At 41.6% G+C, this 14,694-nt stretch overlaps 2 protein-coding genes across 3 annotated transcripts; one reads left to right on the forward strand and one right to left on the reverse strand.

The window, feature by feature from the left end:
• Positions 1-681: 681 nt before the first annotated feature.
• LOC108960164 lies at positions 682-2,579 on the reverse strand. The gene is made up of 2 exons (XM_018875113.2): positions 2,162-2,579; positions 682-1,754 (listed from the first exon to the last, which is right to left on the reverse strand). The coding sequence occupies exons 1-2, from the start codon at positions 2,282-2,284 to the stop codon at positions 1,617-1,619; spliced, it is 261 nt and encodes an 86-aa protein (XP_018730658.1). The 5' UTR covers positions 2,285-2,579; the 3' UTR covers positions 682-1,616.
• Positions 2,580-9,524: 6,945 nt separating this feature from the next.
• On the forward strand, positions 9,525-13,553 carry LOC104444120 (pyruvate dehydrogenase E1 component subunit alpha-3, chloroplastic). 2 transcript variants are annotated; one of them, XR_725357.3, is made up of 4 exons: positions 9,525-9,926; positions 10,053-10,833; positions 12,884-13,214; positions 13,306-13,553. XR_725357.3 is itself a non-coding variant. In XM_010057728.3 (3 exons), exons 1-3 carry the CDS (start codon positions 9,681-9,683, stop codon positions 13,159-13,161), a joined length of 1,305 nt encoding a protein of 434 aa, XP_010056030.2. In that variant the 5' UTR covers positions 9,525-9,680; the 3' UTR covers positions 13,162-13,553. The 2 variants fall into 2 exon arrangements, 1 of the variants encoding a protein (XP_010056030.2); XM_010057728.3 differs by having other exon boundaries at positions 12,884-13,553.
• Positions 13,554-14,694: the final 1,141 nt, after the last annotated feature.

Below are 14,694 nucleotides of genomic sequence, written 5' to 3' on the forward strand. Positions count from 1 at the left end.
CTGAAAAGTCGAACAAACCAGATGCAGAATCTTGAATGTTAGAGGGGAGACCACAAGTCATATGTGCCTCGGCAAGGACTGGTTTCACCGAGCGTTGCGTAAACATCGAGGTACACAAGCCAAGGCGCCTTCGAATTTCGGTCGGACATGGACCGACGAAAATCTATCAAATGTGCTTGATATTTTCTCACGCATTCCGTCCCAGGAAAAAAAATGGGCGGCTGATGCAGAAGGCGAGGATGGCCACGTGTGAGAACATTCGTTTAGGAAATGGCCCTTTGAAGTTGCGATGCTTCAAAAAGGAAATGTTGGAAGGGTGTCTCGATATATATGTTAAGGCTTGTTGAATACACCAAGCCAAACAAGATTAGTGTCATATAAACTTTCTTAGACATTGTTTGCCTAATTGAAGACGTGCCCAAAAGGGCTCTTTGCTTTTCGGTCTAATAAGGGATGCGTACGCCAATTGTGGCCCGACATTCCACGTAAGAAATCTAATCAAAGCCTCTCCAATTTTGGCTAACACGACATTAGGGAAGAATAATTAGAACTCAAAATTAAATTTGTAATTCATCTCAAATACGTAATATATCCAATTAAAGCAGTTAACTTCTTCGATGTTGTCTCTCGTGTTTCTCCATTTTGATGGGATCGACCTCTCGATAAGATGTATCAAACCCATAAAATAAGAACCCCCATTTCATATCAACGATCAACAAACATAAAAAAGGCCTTCAGATATCATCTTAACATAGCCTACCCTTTTCATCTTTTACTTTCAATTTTACCCCATCAAGCACCACCAAAACCAATTGATCCAGCGCCGAAAACACCGGGAGTTCGAATGCGAATGAATCGATCTCCTGACGGGCTGCTCGAACCCAACGATTACTTGAGCTCGATTCATTCTTTCTCAAGCACGAAACAACTAATCGAACCCCATCAAGCCGTCGGTTTTTTCACAAAGTACCATAACCGTATCGAGCTATACAATCCAATGTCCAGCTTAAAAGCTCAAAACTTTGAGTTCTGAGTTCGGGTTCGATTCAGACTACAACACACCTTCTGACAATCAAGACCGTGCCCTGCCCTCTTCCTGGAAAACAGCCTGCAAATCAGTTCTGCAAGAATCAGAGTCAGATTCATTCGCATCTCCAGCCCATCCCACCCAACGGTCAAAATCTTTTGTGTGGCCGACGTTTTCCCAGCAACCAGACCTTTCCGTGAAGCAACCGAATTTCCAAACATCAACTCCACAACCAACCCAAGAAAACGTGAAGCAGAATCTCAACGCCCGTTCACAAATAGAGAAAACGAAGAACCGTCAACGTTGACAAGACGCAACACCGACGCCACCCCGCCAATCAGCGAGGCGACAATGATTAGAGAGACAAATGACCAGGAAAAATAAAACAAAAACTGTGAGATTTCACGTTCTCTAGAAGCTGACATTTCACCGTCAAACGAAATTCAAAAGCCGAGGGGTAAGAAAATGACCCAAATTGACAGGGGGCTCTCCTTGGAATCACGTCTCACGAACAATGTTTTTCCTCACAATAACTCAACGTCGTTCGAAAATGGGAAGAATACGACAGAATCTGAGGGGGGGTTTGTTTCTATCTGTGTGCAGTCACCAGAGTCTCGATGAACCGCAAGCCGTCGAATCTCGGCGCGAACAATTTGTCCTCCTCCGAAGAAAGCGAGCTCGATCCCACCACCAGCTTCCTCTCGTTCGAAGAATACGAAGAGCATCCCTGAGAAACGAGTTCAGATAAGTTCAGCTAGAAAGATGAAAAATTAACGACGGAGATGGAAGAAGGGTAGACAGAAAATGGCAGAGACGAGCGGAGAAATCAAGATTTCCAAGACCCATCTCCGACATCGATGAACAAAACGAAAAAGAAACGATTTTTCCACGCACGCGCAGCGACTAGGGCACAAATCAAGGAACTAAGCACGAATTGAACTCGATTGGCCACCGATTCAGGAGGGGAAAAGACAAAGAAACAAGAGAGATACAAGCCGAAAGACAGCAGCAGCACCAGCAGCACCAGCACGAACAAGAACAGAACCAGAATCACGCACGGGGAAACAAGAAGAACAAACCAAAACAACCCATCCGGGGAAAACACCCAGGAGGAAATCGAAACCCGGGACTCACCCCATTCGGACGGGAACAGAAGGAGGAGCTCCGATCTGCGGGGGCGGAGGTGAACGCCGCCGTCGTCGACGCCGCCAGCACGGACGCCACCAAGGTGCACGAAGCCTTCACCCCGCTCGCCATCTCTCTCTCCACGCACGGCGAAAGAGCAAGAGAGAGAGAGAGAGAGAGAGAGAGACGGCCTTACGTCGAAAGACGGACCAAACCCGACGAGCGCCGCCGGATCCGACCCGAATCTTTGCCTCGCTTCTCCTCCTCTAATCTCTCCTTCTGCGATGCGGGCTTTTCTTTTTTCTGGTCTTCGACCTCCGCAGCAGAGGAGTATATATATTTTTTCGTGGCTACAGATCAAACCGGATTTGGAGGGTCCAGATTTAGCGGGAATGAAATGCGGATTTGGGTTCCGGGTATTCCTCCTCCCCCGTGAACTCGCCCCGGCTCCCGAAGGGAAGGGAGGGAAAAGGAGGCGCGTGATTACGCGAACTGCCACGTGAGTGGCGGGTCCGCCGGGACGGAATTTCCAAGCTACGTCCGCTTCGGCGCCTCCGCTTTCCCTTTTTAGGACGGTTCTACCCTCGATTGAATGAAACGATTGGCTGACATGTTTACGATTGAAAAGTATTTACTTTCTTTTTCGGAATAACGCCGGCCCGAGACAAGGTCACGCTCGGAAAAAAGAGGAAATTGTCTGCCCTAACTAGTCGAAAACTAATGCTCGGAGCCACACGCTGGGTTGGGTTGGGCATATATAGGTTGCCTAATTTGATATGTCCTGACCACTTACTTCGCCGAACTAACGGTAGTCATTGATTTTAATCTATCGTGCCTCTAGTTCTAGCCAATGAAATCATGATTTCCTGATAATAACTATGGTCAGATATTTTTGTTGACCGAATCAATCATTAGTACGTGGATTTTTAAGCATTTGTCCTCGCGCATTTCACCCACTAATCGTACAAGATTAAGCTGCATGGATGGACCAGAATGGTTGATCCAAGCTCCGTTGATTTTTCGAGAAATAGATAATATGAAAAATATTTTTCTTGAAAAAGATAACATGGTATAACTTATAAAATTATTTAAATTTAAATTGTTGTCGATAATAAAAATATTTTTCATCAATTAATTAATTAAATGAGTACAAATAAGTATTATCCCGAAAAATTTAAATCGTTTATTTTTCACTAATCAATCCAACCACTTAAAAGCTAAATATCGGGCTGAGTAATTTTTTATTTTTTTTTTTGGTCGAAAAATATTGGACTGAGTTGGATTTGCGCGAGACAAGGCCATGACAATCGCCAGACTGTCTCGCACAGGATCTATTGAGGATGAACGGCTGCGATATGCCAAGCTCACGTGATCCGATGCACCCTAAAAAGTCCACCCCAGCGGACGGTGATGGGTGAGGCTACGTTCAGGATCTGAGCGGCGGGGGAGGGGGGAGAGGTGGTCCCACCGGAAGCGGGGCGGGGCCGCTAGGTCTGATCAGGGAGAATAAGCGAGGGCGACGTACGGTAAAACGATGGGGGCGAGGGCAGGTTAGAATTTCTCTCCATGTGAAGAGAGAAGGAGGAAGAGAATTTCCTGCCGTTGACGTTTTTTTTTTTTTTTTTTGTCCTTTCACATTTGCTTAAGCTCGACGCCGTGAAGACCTGCCTTGTCATTTTATTATTAATTATTTTGTTTTCATCGGAGGCACCGAGATTAGATGCACCTTCGCCCGAAATTAGAAGAAACGAGAGAGACGGAGAGATTCGTAGGTACCTAGATCTGATAATTTGGTTCGATTTAATGGAACGTTGTTGTAGCAACATTGCTAGCGTATTTTCAGTCAATCTCGAGTTTGATTTAATTTGTTGTTATTTATAGGTGTACCTTATATGGACCAAAGTCATGCATTTTTGGTAATATCAGGCATAAGAGTTGTTTCCTAACTTGCTTGTAATTATGGAAAATGTTACTTTTGCATGGAATAATGCTGGCCTGAGCGAGGTCACACTTGAAAATAGAGAAAATTATTTGCCCAATGTATTGAAAAATTGTGCTGGGCCCGTTGGATCAGGCATACTTGCATGGCCCTAATTTGATTTCGATCCATCTCAACCATTTATTTCGCCAACCTAACAGTGGTCATTGATTTATTCTTCTACGCTTCTAATCGATGGAATTATAGTTTCTTGATAATAACGATATTAGATTAGTACATAGATTTTATAGCATTTGTCCTTATGCATTCATCCATCAATTGTACGGGAATATGTTGCATGGATGGTCCACAATCGTTGATATAGACTTTGTTAGTTTTGTGAGTAATGGGTAACTCAAAAATATTTTATCTAAAATAATCATGTGATATCATTTACAAAAATGAACGAATTAAAAATATTTCATCGCTGGTAAAATATTTAGATTTAGATTCTTATTGTAATAAAATTATTTTTATCAATTAATTATTGTAAATGATACAAATAATTATTTTTAAAAAATATTATTTTTGTAAATCGTCCATCTCCCGCTGAATGATCCAACCGCCGAAAACTAAATAATGGGCGAGTTCGATTTGTGTGAGACTCGACCATGACAAGTCGTCAGATCGGCTCGCACAAGATCTGTTGGGATGAACGGCGACGATATGCTAAGCTCACGTAATACCGATGCACCCTAAGAAGTCCACCCCGGCGGACGGTGATTGGTCGGGCTACGCGATAGATCTGAGCGGCAGGGGTGGGCGGTGGTCCCACCGGAGGCGGGACCGGTCTGGTAGCTCTGATCATCAGGGGGAGAATGCGAGGGCGACGTACGGTCAAACGGTGGGGGCGACGGCAGGTTAGAATTTCTCTCCACGTGGACAGAACAAGGAGGAGGAGAATCTCCTTGCCCGTCACTCTTTTTTCCTTACATTTGCCTAAGCTCGACGCCGTGAAGACCTGCTCTGTCCTTTTTTAATCATCGGAGGCACCGAGATTCGATGCACCTTCGCCCGAATGTATATATATAAAGAAGGAGACGCCGAGAGATTCGTGGGTAATTAGATCCGACAATTTGGATTGATTCAATGGAAACAACGTCGTGCCTTTACTAGAGTATTTTTGGTCGATATTGATTTTGATTCAATCTTGTTGTGCCAAGATTAAGATATGGTTGGTAAATTTATAGTTACTTATGCGTTGTAACCTATTTACAAGATACGTAGCTAATTATGCTAGGCTGAAGTTTGAGTTGCTTGTGTTGTAAGTAAAAGCTTATCATTAGGTGAGATCTGAGCCTTAAGATCTGATTTAAATCTTTGGTTGAGTCCCCCCCTCCAAAAAAATAAATAAAGAAATTTTATGTGAATTTTCAGCCTAGATGGATTCAAGTTTTTCTCATTAAGAGGTGTGTTTGGTAACCATTTGTTCGGAATAATTTCGATTATAAATGATTATTTTTTATTTTGTTTTCGAATAATTTATGAGCAAAATAATGCGTTTGGTAACTGCATAAAATTTCTGATTTTGGAATAAAAAAAAGAATATTAATACGTTTGGTAATTACATAAAATTTATTATCCAATTCTTTTTCAATTACCTTTTTAGATGAGTATAAATTTGATATTGAATTCTCACGGACCACTCACCAATATAATTATCTTTTTATGAGTGAAGAAATCATATTATATTTATTATATTTTCAATTTCAAAAGAATTCAAATTTAGAATTCTATTCCATTCTAAAATTTTATCAAATCGTAGAAATTCTATTGATTAATTATATTTATAATAAGTAATAAAAATATTAACTAATCCAATTTTTATTGAATAGTAAATAATAAACTATAGTATAAACTATAAATATAAATACTAAATAATAAATTAAAATACACAATTAAATATGTATTCTATATATAGCAAAATTTTAATTCCTACTTCAAAATCTTATTTTTTAAATAATTTTATTACTTTTTTTTTCTTTTTTTCTTTTGTTCCTTTCTTTCTCCCCTTCTTCTTCTTCTTCTTCTTCTTCTTCTTCTTCTTCTTCAAGGTGGTTGGTCGCCGACCTTGGGATGACTGGCGACTGGCCAAATAAGGGTCGACGACCTCACCAGAGCGTTGTCGGCCCTCAATGAGGCCGTGCCTCGTTGGCCAAGCCTTGCCGATGGCCGGGGGAGGCTTGCCGGGCCACCAGTGAGGCCGAGCCTCTGGCGAGCTTGGCAATGACTAGCATGGGATGGTGACGTTTGGCGGGGGGGCAGCAGCGGTGACAAACGGCAATGGTGGCGGCAACAACACCTGAAAATCAAGAGAGAGGGAAGAAGAACAAGAAGAAAGAGGAGGAAAAAGAAAAAAAATAGGTGGACTTGATTTTAGAATTGTTACCGGGAACAAAAAATCAAATTTTTGTTTTATTTTTTATTCTACTCTAAATTTGTTCCTAGGAACAAAAATTTTATCAGACATGATTTTGTTCCAAAATTATTTTCGAAAACAAAAGAATAGAAGTAAACACCGCTTAACCAATTACCAAACAACGACCATGTCCAAGGCTTGTCTAGAATGTCTTTTGCTCGAGTCTAGGCAGGCTCACGAAATGCTAGGCCTGTTGTGATTAGGTCTAGACATAATAGCGTTCAACTCATATATATATATATGTACTAATCTAGGTATGCGGTCCACACCTCGAATCGGAATCGGACAGTTCCCCAGGGATTCGCTGATTCTAAGTTAGTTCGGTTCGATTCTAAGTGATTTTCGATTCTTTTGCGTATCTTTAGTTCAACCTATTCATGCACAATCGATCAATTTGTCGTATGTGAATTGACCCCTTCGACTTATATGTCACACCCTTGTCAAAAACATATGTAGTTAAACAAGTCAACATGTTATCGTTATCAACATCGATATATTAAGTTACAATTGTGTTTTAAAGTGACAGTTCTAGCACCTTGAAATTAAGTGAGGAATTTTTCTTTTTTTAGAAGTTGCATTGTGCCTTTCACAGCTGAATATACTGTAGAGAAGTTATATCAAACAACATTTAAGACATGTCAATGCATGCTTAACACATTCATACACATTTAAGTGAAGTTCATATCTGCAACGTTTTAAATGTATCACGTGGTGCAGTTCATTTATTGTTTTGGTAGGTCTTTCAAATACACGATGCAATTGATAAACATGTCATTTTACTAACAAATTTCAATTTTGATATGACATTAGTAGCCTTATAGCAGTGCTGACACTAAAAAATACCAATTTTTAATAACTATTGACAAGAAACACACTTAGTCATTAAGCAAGTTTGATGAAAATATAAATAATTGATGAATAAAAAAGTTGGCAACTTGAATAAATCAACAATTTATCAATGAAATTATCAACAACATCACATGAGAGTTATTGACAAGAGCAGACTCGAGAAGTTGATTGATGGAGTCGTCGACAGCAAGCAATTGGCATATAAAAACTTATCTGCTCAATGGTTATATTTTTTTTTTTTTAGCATTTTTTTGGGTAAAATGCTCAATGGTTATATCTATAGTCACTAATTTAGGATTTTGTTAGCTTACTATGAATAAATGTTATTAGATGATAGGAGATCATAGATAGTGAAACCTCCTGTAATCATAACTAGAATTATAGGATGTGTTTGTTTCATGGAAAATTCAATGATAAAGAAAAATGTTTTCCGAGAAAGTATTTTTCAATAATACGGTTTGTTTTCCTTTGTTTGGCGATGTATAATTGAAAATGTTTTATGTTATTTGGATTCCATTAAAAAATAATTTCACACTTCATCACAAGAAAAAAAATGAAAATTTTTAATTTAAAAAACTTCAAATTTTTAATATTGTTGTTTTTTATTTTCTTTCTTTTTATTTCCTTTTTTTCTTTTCTCTTTTTCCTTCTTCTTGTCCTTCACTCCTCAACTTCCTCATACCATCCCTTATGCTTCCTCTGGCAATTTGTTCCTGGCTGGCTTATAAAGGGTGAGCTCCAGCTATTGCTAGAGGCGCGAGCTCACCAACTGGCCACTAGAGGCTGTGAGCTCGCCCAATTTGGTGAGGCTTGAGCCTCAACCCTAGAGGCCACGAGCTCACCCGATTTAGCGAGGCTTAAGGCTCATCAGCCTCGAGCAAGCTCAAGCCTTGTTGTCGAAGGTCATGAGATCGCTTGATTTGGTGAGACCAGAGCTCATTGGCCATCCTTGTGGCCGGTGACGGGTGAAGAAGAAGCAAAAAGAAAAAGGGAGAAAAGAAAAGAAAAGAAAAAAGCAAATTCGATTTTTTTATTTTTATTTTAAAATGTTTTCCAAATTTTAATTTAAAAAAAAAAAAAGATCAAAATTCAATTTTTTAAAAATATATGTTTATAAGAATAATTGTTTGTAAACCAAGCATCAAATCTAAGCTTTGGTAAATTCGAAAACGTTTTTCGATCCTTTTAAAAGGGAAATCATTTTTCTAAATTTAAGCTTTATTAGGAAAACATTTTCCGTTGACTAGGAAAATGTTTTCCATTGACTCATTTTCCTAAGCAACCCAAATGCCAAAAAATGAGGAAAATGTTTTCCTTGAAAATGTATTCCGCAAAACAAACGCACCCTAGTCAATAGTGAGTTATAAATGCCTACTTTGTACTATTTGTAAAAACACCCACTCAATCACAGAATTCATCATTTTTCAACAAATTCATCCATATTTCCACTTTCCTACAATTTATATCTCCGGTGATGATTGTTCTCAAAATGATCCTTCAATACCTTTGTCCATTCATATCGATCCATCTATATTCTAAAAGACATTTCATCATTTTTGGTGAAACAAGCAGGTTTGTGCCAACGCATCTACACCATTGCATATATGCTAAACTACATTTAGATCATTAAATTTAGCATGAAGTCATGTCAATCTCACGCAAATCCTATAATATAGATTATTCAAATAAAATTTAGTGTTATTAAGAAGGGGCGGAGAGTAATGACAACTTGACAAGTGCTGTCAACCCCCTTCAAGCATTACCACAAGGGTCTGGCACCAGTGATGGAATGCTCGTGGTGAGCCATAACTGAAGATGGAGGGTTGGTGAACCCCTAGCTGCAGTCCATTAATATGCTAAGATGCTACTAGTTAGGAAATCTCTAAATTGGGACATATTGCAGTTCTCCAATCGAGCAACCCAATAACACAGGCTATTTATAGATTCGTTTATGATATGAATCTAACTCGTTAAGTCGTGAAAACAGAGTACACCAACTTCGCGGTTAAGCCAACCAACTTGGCGGCAAGCACAGTTTTAGCGGCATTTAAGGCTGTCGGCGGATCAACTTCCTCCGACCTCCGTCCACGTGGCCGATAACTCCTCTTACCTGTCATACCCGTCCCTCTCGCTTCCGCACCACTTCCGTAAAGAGCTAAACTCCATCTCTCCTCCTCCTCCTCCTCCTTTCCCTTCTCCTTCTGCAAGTTCGTGTGGTCGAAATCGCTTCACCAGTCAACCCACTCGCACCAGTCGGGCACAGGTCACGAGCAGGCGCGAACATGTCCGCGGCCTTTCCTTCGGTCCGCGCGGTTTGTCGCCCCGGCTCCTTCGCCGGGGAGAAGCGCGGCCCCCCGCCGGCGGCGGCCTCCGGCAAGCTCGCCTCCGGTTTCCTCGGATCAGCCTGGAAGCTCCGGTTCGGAGCCCTCCCCGCCCGGCGTCGCGGGTCGTCCTCCGTCGTCGTCGCGGTCTCGGACGTCGTCAAGGAGAAGAAGCCCAAGCGTTCCTCTTCCTCGTCTTCGGATTTGGTAAAAAAGGGAGCTCGCGATTTGCTGATCACTGATGTGGATACTGAATTGTAGCGAGCGAATTCAGCTGGTTGAGTTTTTTTTTTTTCTTTGTTTTGTGTAATTCATTGCTCTGGGTATGTGCAGCTTATCACGAAAGAAGAAGGGTTGGAGCTGTACGAGGACATGGTTTTGGGCAGGACTTTTGAGGATATGTGCGCTCAGATGTACTACAGAGGCAAGATGTTCGGCTTCGTCCACCTCTACAATGGCCAGGAGGCTGTGTCTACTGGGTTCATCAAGCTCTTGAAGCAAGAAGATTGCGTGGTCAGTCACTACAGGGATCACGTTCATGCGCTGAGCAAAGGGGTTTCCGCTCGTGCGGTGATGAGCGAGTTGTTCGGCAAGACGACCGGCTGCTGCAGAGGCCAAGGTGGCTCTATGCACATGTTCAGCAAAGAGCACAATTTGCTTGGCGGGTTTGCCTTCATCGGCGAAGGGATTCCGATTGCCACAGGGGCTGCTTTCACCTCGAAGTACAGGAGGGAGGTCTTGAAAGAAGCCGACTGTGATCATGTCACGGTCGCGTTCTTTGGAGACGGGACCTGTAACAATGGACAGTTCTATGAGTGCTTGAACATGGCCGCATTGTGGAAGTTGCCTATCGTGTTCGTGGTGGAAAACAATCTGTGGGCAATCGGGATGTCTCATCTGAGAGCGACTTCTGATCCGCAGATTTGGAAGAAGGGGCCTGCGTTTGGAATGCCCGGTGTCCATGTTGATGGTATGGACGTGTTAAAGGTGAGGGAGGTTGCCAAGGAGGCTATTGGAAGAGCAAGGAGAGGGGAGGGTCCTACATTGGTCGAATGCGAAACTTACAGATTTAGGGGACACTCTTTGGCCGATCCTGACGAGCTTCGTGATCCTGGTAAGCCTTCTAGTCCTATTCCAATTATCATTGTCAGCTCGCATTCAACGTGCCATTGCCACTTCTGGCTATCATAGATATCAAGGTTAAACTTTTGCTAGCATGAATTTACCAAATTTTGAACGGAGAATGTTTGAGTAATGCACAACCTGAGAGCCTGCACATACGGATTGTAACTCTAAGACAAGGGATGAGATCAGATAAATTGATTATAGGGGAAGATGGCCGAGGCAATTACTGCTTTGAGAACTTGCGCCCCAGGGTGGAGCTAGCTGAGTGCATTGAGCTCAGTTGATGGCAAAAGTTCTGTTTAAATGAAATACTCAAATGGGGAAGGGATCTTCAGTTGGGAAGACGAATATGGTCACATGGAGAACATTGATAATTTCAAAAGGGGTTAAATTAGCATCATGTGGATGACTGAACTGTCATCCCCTGGCTCTTTGGAGCGTCTCTCTGTCTTGTGATTTAAGATGGCATTCGTTGGTGTTTCTTTCATCTGAACTTATACGTTTCTTCCCCAAGAAATAAGTAAGACATTCTCTTGCAAGGACCATTGAAGTCTCAAAAGGGCCTAAATGAGCATCATGTGGAAGACTGAACTGTCATCCCGTGGCTCTTCGGAGTGTCTCTCTGTCTTGTGATTTAGTATTTGCAAATACTTGCTTTAAGATGGTATTCCTTATCTGAACTTATACGTTTCTTCCTCATGAAAAAAGTAAGACATGCTCTTGCAAGGATTGCCGAAGTCTCAAGAGGGAGCTGAGCTAGTCATCTTAGGTTGTTAATTTTTTCAATTTGGATGTTAGTAAACAATGAGGATCAAGAGACTAGGAACCAAGGGTGCTGGTGGAACTTGAGGGCTGAAGGCTATCGAAGAGGGAAATTGGTATATATATTATTTATGCTCACGTATGTGTCGGCAAATTAACATAGGAAGGCACTTACTAAATTGAAATTGAAATCTTGATTGTTTAGTCATAGAATGTGTCAAGAGATCATGTTAAGGCTGTGATAGGAATTAAACTAGGCATCGAAATGGGGATGGATGAGTCATTGGCCCAAAGGCAAAAAAAAAGCTGGTAATGTTGGAATGAGTATCTATGTGCTTTTTTTTTTTTTTTGGTAAAAGAGTATCTATGTGCTTTGTCTTATAAGATACTGGAAAAACGAGGATCTGCTTAAATAATTTTGATATGATATGATCTTAGAATCGATTAAATTGAGCCAGTTAGTAAGAGTATGACTTGCTGGAAAGAGAAGTCCTAGCACTGTTGTATAACCTTAGAATGATTTGAGAACACACGAAGTAGTTGAGTTACAAGGAAATAAGGGATACTGGAAAATATGAAGAATGATAGCAAGCAAGCAACACAACTGAAAAGATCTTGAAGTTTACAGCAGATGCGTTCAGGTGCAGTGTGGTCGCTAGGGGACTAAAAAGTTTTACACTGAAAGAAGTTCGGAAGACATTAATTTGTGGTCTACACCAACCGGCCTCAAAGTACAAAGTGCTCTTCTTTTAGCATCTTTCTTCTTACAAGTAAAAGTATCTTTCTTGTCATCTGACTACATACGAAGGTGGTATCACCAACAACATCTCTCTTCCCTATCTTGGTGCCATCGGTGAGAGAGGGGTCAGTAATCCAATGTGGTAGATGCTTGATTGAGTTGGAGTTTTGAAGGCAAGAATTGGTTCCTTAGAGGAAAGTAAAGGTCATTCAAGGATGAAGATGCAATAGCATGAGATTCGAGCTCTTATGGTAACATACTTTTGAGTAGTGTATAAGATCGTTTTTCAGGCTTGTCTCTAAGATCCAATATGACTTTTTTGTTGGTGATTTCATTGGGGAACTTCCTGTACTTGTGCATTTGGGCCATTCGACAGAAAAACTTTTGTATTCGTGGACAAAATCAACTGTGCTACAGTGCGGCTTTCAGAATGTATTAGTGATGGTCACCTTCTTATATTCCTTATTCTTCTAGCGAGACACATAACTCACTTCAGACAATCTGGCTAATATATTTTTATTTTGTATTGATTTGTCAGCTGAGAAGGCTCACTATGCTGCAAGGGATCCCATCGTAGCCTTGAAGAAGTACATTCTCGAAAGCAATCTGGCAAGTGAAGCCGAGCTAAAAGCCATTGACAAGAAGATAGATGAGATTATAGAGGATGCCGTGGAATTTGCTGATGCAAGCCCTATTCCACCCAGAAGCCAGCTACTAGAGAACGTGTTTGCTGATCCTAAAGGCTTTGGTATCGGCCCCGACGGAAGATACCGGTGTGAGGACCCCAAATTCACAGAAGGGACTGCCCACGTCTAAGCCTTTGTCATTCTTCGGTTCTCTTTTGCCTCTTGTTTTGGCGTGTGCGAAAGGTATATGAGACCCTTTTCCTTGTTAGATCATCTCCTCCTCCTCGTCTTCAGCTTCGATTGCTCTTAGGTTTGCTTCTTTGATTACTCTTAGGGCCCTGCCATTAGCTCCTTCTCAGCTTCGGTCGACATAGAATCAAGTATGGGGTCGAGCTGCTTAGGCTGGACGATGAGTACGTGCATCATTTCCCTCTGCATTAAAGTAAGTAGACCTGGTTGCAATGTAGTCGATGATGATCATGTGGAAGCAATTTTCTTTCATTTTGGTCGGACCGATGGCTTCAAATCTCATCGAATCCATTTCGGTTTCCAGCCATTAACGTGAAGCCAACTTTTAAAGGAGTTCGATATTTACTTACGCTATAAGAGCTGGACAAATCAATGATTGATTATCCAGAACATGAAAAGAGAAGGGTTAACTATAAACATCAGAACTTAAAAAAAGGCAGGACATGAGAATGCAAGGCAAAAAAATCTCGTTACTTTTAGTTTTAACTGGGTTTGAATAGAAAACACGAAGGATAACGCGAGCAGGAATCTTCGTATTGGAAACCCAAAGGTCGTCTCTATTCAGCAATAAATGGCTCTTGAAAGATGCTGTGGAAATTTGAGAAGCTTTGGAATCTGGAGCGTCTTGCGTCATTCCCTTATCCCGATGAATGAACGTGAACCAGGGGCAGACATTTTTTTCTGGATTTGGATTGGGTCCGAAATTTGCAGGAGGCCTCTTTCCCTTGTAAGGACAATTCTGCCTGAGATCAAAGCGGAAACTATTGAAGGGCTGTTATTCCCTCCATCGACTTTAATTAGATTGCTCTTTACCCTGTTGAACAAATGGAACATCTTAGCCAATTAAGCCCGTTTCTTGTCTCGTTTGCAGACGATGGGCTGTGTGGCTTTTCAGTGAGATCAAGTCGAGTTGTCGACTCACAATCGTTTTGAGGTTAAGGAGTTTGCCGTTAAATTCTCAATCCATGGAGTGCCACTTCTTGCTGTACCGATTCGTAAAAGAAGAAATCTGATCCCATCCTCGTGCAAGAGTAGTGTTAGAATGCTTGACCTATTGAGAACATCGGAAGTCTTCATGCCTTGCACGATGTTCGCAGCATAAATGAAGTTTATGAGATTGGCCAGGCATATTGAATTAAGATTCCTAACTGTCCCTACCGATCGATGCCACCTTTATCTTTTTCGGCTAAAGACTAGGAGGCACCAGGGCAAACATAGAAAACGAAACATGGCCCATGAACTGAGTATGTCTGGTGGGGGGAACTGATGCATGTTTTCTGGAACAAGTAAAGCCAGCATAATGTTGAATTATGTGACCCACATGAGTCGACCAAACTCCCTCGAAATGTAACTCCTCCACATGTTTTGTCGGCCTGTCGATTGAATCCTATCCTAAAAATTCATCCCCACTCGACCCTTTCCGACCACGCCCCTCCCTATGTTGTGGACCGACGTCGTGGATTACAACAATCCA

This window comes from Eucalyptus grandis, chromosome 5 (genome assembly GCF_016545825.1).
Source record: "Eucalyptus grandis isolate ANBG69807.140 chromosome 5, ASM1654582v1, whole genome shotgun sequence".
In the NCBI taxonomy this organism is placed as follows: domain Eukaryota; kingdom Viridiplantae; phylum Streptophyta; class Magnoliopsida; order Myrtales; family Myrtaceae; genus Eucalyptus; species Eucalyptus grandis.